The 3,318-nt window shown below is 44.1% G+C and overlaps 1 protein-coding gene across 1 annotated transcript; it reads right to left on the bottom strand.

Annotated features, from left to right (window-relative positions):
* Window positions 1–742: 742 nt before the first annotated feature.
* Window positions 743–3,113, bottom strand: LOC120556458 (ribonuclease P protein subunit p25-like protein). The gene has a single exon (XM_039796092.1). It carries the CDS (start codon window positions 2,281–2,283, stop codon window positions 1,450–1,452), a length of 834 nt encoding a protein of 277 aa, XP_039652026.1. The 5' UTR covers window positions 2,284–3,113; the 3' UTR covers window positions 743–1,449.
* Between the last annotated feature and the right edge of the window lie 205 nt (window positions 3,114–3,318).

Below are 3,318 nucleotides of genomic sequence, written 5' to 3'. Positions count from 1 at the left end.
ATCTCTCTGTCTTCAGATAAGTCTTCAGATAAAAACTCTTTGTTTTGTTAAGTCTTGTTTTGGACAACTTTTAAAAAAAATATATGTAGAAATCTTTAATCCATTAAAACGTACGCTGCCAGCTGTTGTGTTTTTTTTGTTGTTGTTTTTTTTACCACTGTGCATTCTGCTCGGAGTTGAATTTTGATCCAATTGCCATAGATGTCTGCCGAAACCCGTTAAGCTTCAGCAATCACTCAGTGGCACCTTTATTGCAAATAAAATGGTATCTAAATGGTGTGAAAATACAGAGATGTGATGCATTAAAAAATATCAACTGGAGAAGGTCTGCAGCCATTTAATTTATTATGTCAGTCAACTACAAGTGTGTAAAGTTACTGTTAGACCACATTGTTCAGCATATTATTTTGCTTTAGAAAAGCTAGAATATAGCGGAAGAGGTAGACTGTACTATACAATAGATATGGTGGGTAGGTAGGCCTATTGGCTGAAAGGGGAAGGAGTATAGCGTGTTGACTTGGTTTTATATTTTACAGGAACAGTGTAGTGTGAAGCTCTGTCAAGCCTAGTTTTAATCCTTTTCTCCACTGTGTTGTGTGATGTTATGTTGTTATCTTAATGATAATCTGTGCCCGTATTTCTTCCCTAGGCATTTCTGTCAGGCTGGGTTGGTTTAGGAGCTGTGCCTTATCAACAGCTTTGTCATTAAATCAGCTTTTTCTACAGACAAATTTCACTGCCGTTATTCTTATCAAAAGATCAGCACACTGTGATTTTCTGTTCAATCAGAGCTTTGCAAATTCAATGATGTGTGAGTAAGAAAGATGAAATACAAAACAAAATTTCCATTGGGGGAAAAAAAACAATTTATTTGATTCAGTTTTCACGAGAGTTAATAATCAGATAAATAAAATTGGTATGTTTTGCATTTGTCATACCATCAATGGCTTTAAACACTTTTTTATAGTATATTGTTGGGTCTACCTTGTGCATTTTTAAAGGCTATACTTAAGAGTATGGAGGAATAAAAATGATTGCAACATGATGCTAATAAATGATTTCATCCACAGGCTGTAGATACTTTACTGCAAGCAGGAATCTGGAACCTGTGCAATTCATGGCTTTTTCTTTTGTCAGTGTGAAATGGGATGTGAATCTGTTAAAGATTTTATAGCATGGTAGCACACATCACAATTATGTGGATGTGAGGGACCATGTTGGACGTGCCGAGAAACACATCCCTTAAATGCTGTATGTACAGAGGCAAGCTTTTGGGTCCCAGTCAAACTGACCTCTGGAGGTTGGAATTGGTACTCAGTTCTTCTGAGAAAGCACTGTTCTGTCTGAGTGAGTGTTCTGATTGTCTCAGCATTGTGCTTGAGTGGAGGGCAGTGCCAAATGAACTCCTCTGATTCAATCCTCTCCACTGTTTGACAACGGTTCAGCAAGTCAGTGAGGAGGGTGTACTGAGACTCCTTCCCCCAAACACACTCTCTTACAGTGAGGGAAACTGGTGTATGGCAAAGGTCCAAGAGGTCTCTTGCATGCTGCCTGCGAGGCAGATCCGACACCCTCCTCCCACAATGCACTGAGAGTCTCTGGAGGCTGATAGCCCGGTTCCTGGGGATCCAGTGGGTCTTTGGAAAGAAGGATGCTGATGGAGGGCACAGTCCTGTGCACCGTCATCTCCGATGTCCCCCCTTCACTACTCTCCCACACCTCTTTCACCACCTTGTACCGCAGTTTGGTCAGCTGGTGCAGAGAGCCCACTTTTCGTTTCATGATCTCAGCACAAGTGATGGTCTTTGTGACCGCACGGCCTGAACCAGTGAAGACCACCTGCCTGAGCCCACCACCACTCACATCTCCCCCACTTACACCCTTCTCTCCTTGCATCCGTGCCATGGCAAATCCCATTAAGTTGCGGATCTTACTCCCCTCCTTCACACGCATCTCCAGCACCCCAGAGGCCAGTCCTGGAAAGGGACAGGGGCTGTCCTCCTCAGTTCGGCAGACTTTCTTAAACCCTTCCTGCCCTAGTTTGAGTGCAGGGGGAGGGGCTGGTAGTGGTGGTGTTGGCTTCAGTGGGCTGGAAACATTGTTGACCACTGCTGGCTGGCCAGCATTGCTGTAGGTTTGATCCTGGTAGACAGAGCAGGTCCCTGGGGTTACCCCATTCTCCATGTGGATCGGTCTGTTCACCTCTATTCCGGGATGGGGCCTGACAGCGTCTCTGATCAGGTACTGGTTCTGGCCACTGACCACTCCACACCCTCTGAACATTTCTTCTTTCCGTAACGCTCCACCGCAATGTTAGTCCAGATACACACTTTTCCCACATGGAGAACAGCTCAACATCATTTTCTTATGTATGTGGCACTCTCTCTCTCTCCAGTCAACAGCTGTAAAGTTTCAAGACCTCACATAAGAAATTTTACCCGCTCCCCAAGAGCACTATCAATGAAGTCTTTAATGCTCCCTCTCAGAAAGAGCTGGAAAAATAAGATAAACGCCTGGCTGCTGAATTAAGAGCACAGTCGGGACCGTTCAAGATGTTCTTTAAAGGGCATCTCAATTTCATACCGCAAATGACAATTTTGGAAAGTGGTCTGACGATGGATAAAAATAATAAAAAAAATCTAAGATAAATGATCCTCTTTGCATCGTTTTTATGTATTTCATATGATGCTTTCATCCTTAATAGCTACAAAAGATATAGAGTACTTTGTTGATTCTTCTTTAACATAACTTTTCTAAAGAGAAACTAAAAGCTCAAATTAGGACTCCACCTTTTTCTCAGCGATCCGGTCCTGCACTGTTGATTTTGAATTGCTGATCATGTCGCCTTCAACTCAAAATTGACCTCTTGGCTTGTCCAGCTGTTAAAGTTCCACCTCCTGTTTTGGACCTCTGGATGTTTTACTCCAGCTTGAGTAGGTCTGTGTCTCCTCTCCCTGTGCTCATCTTGGCATCCAGTGGCAGTAGTGGAGGAAAGGGTTGCAGGGAGGTCTGCACCTGGGGTGTCCTCCCAAGAGCTCTGTCTTGTCTCCAGTGGTGCTCTGGGAAGTCTGTTCTGTTCCCCACAAAGAGACATAAGGGACACGAGCTGCCTCACAAATGCTCACAGGAGGAGTGTCTGTGTGGTTGAGGGGGAGCATGAGGGAAAGGGGAGACAGCCCTCTTAAAGGCGCAGGTCTTTTCATCTTTTAGATGAACACCCTCCCCTCCACAATTGAAGCCTGCTATCTGAGGAAAAAGAGAAGGGCAGGGCTACTTTGTTCCTTTAACACCTAGAACGCAGATCCCCCGCAACTTTGT

The sequence above is a fragment of the Perca fluviatilis genome, chromosome 3, assembly GCF_010015445.1.
Source record: "Perca fluviatilis chromosome 3, GENO_Pfluv_1.0, whole genome shotgun sequence".
Taxonomy (NCBI): domain Eukaryota; kingdom Metazoa; phylum Chordata; class Actinopteri; order Perciformes; family Percidae; genus Perca; species Perca fluviatilis.
This window is presented reverse-complemented; position numbering and strand designations above follow the sequence as displayed.

Coding starts and splice junctions, on each gene's coding strand:
- LOC120556458 (XM_039796092.1), bottom strand. CDS start 2,283: ATGTTCAGAGGGTGTGGAGTGGTCAGTGGCCAGAACCAGTACCTGATC.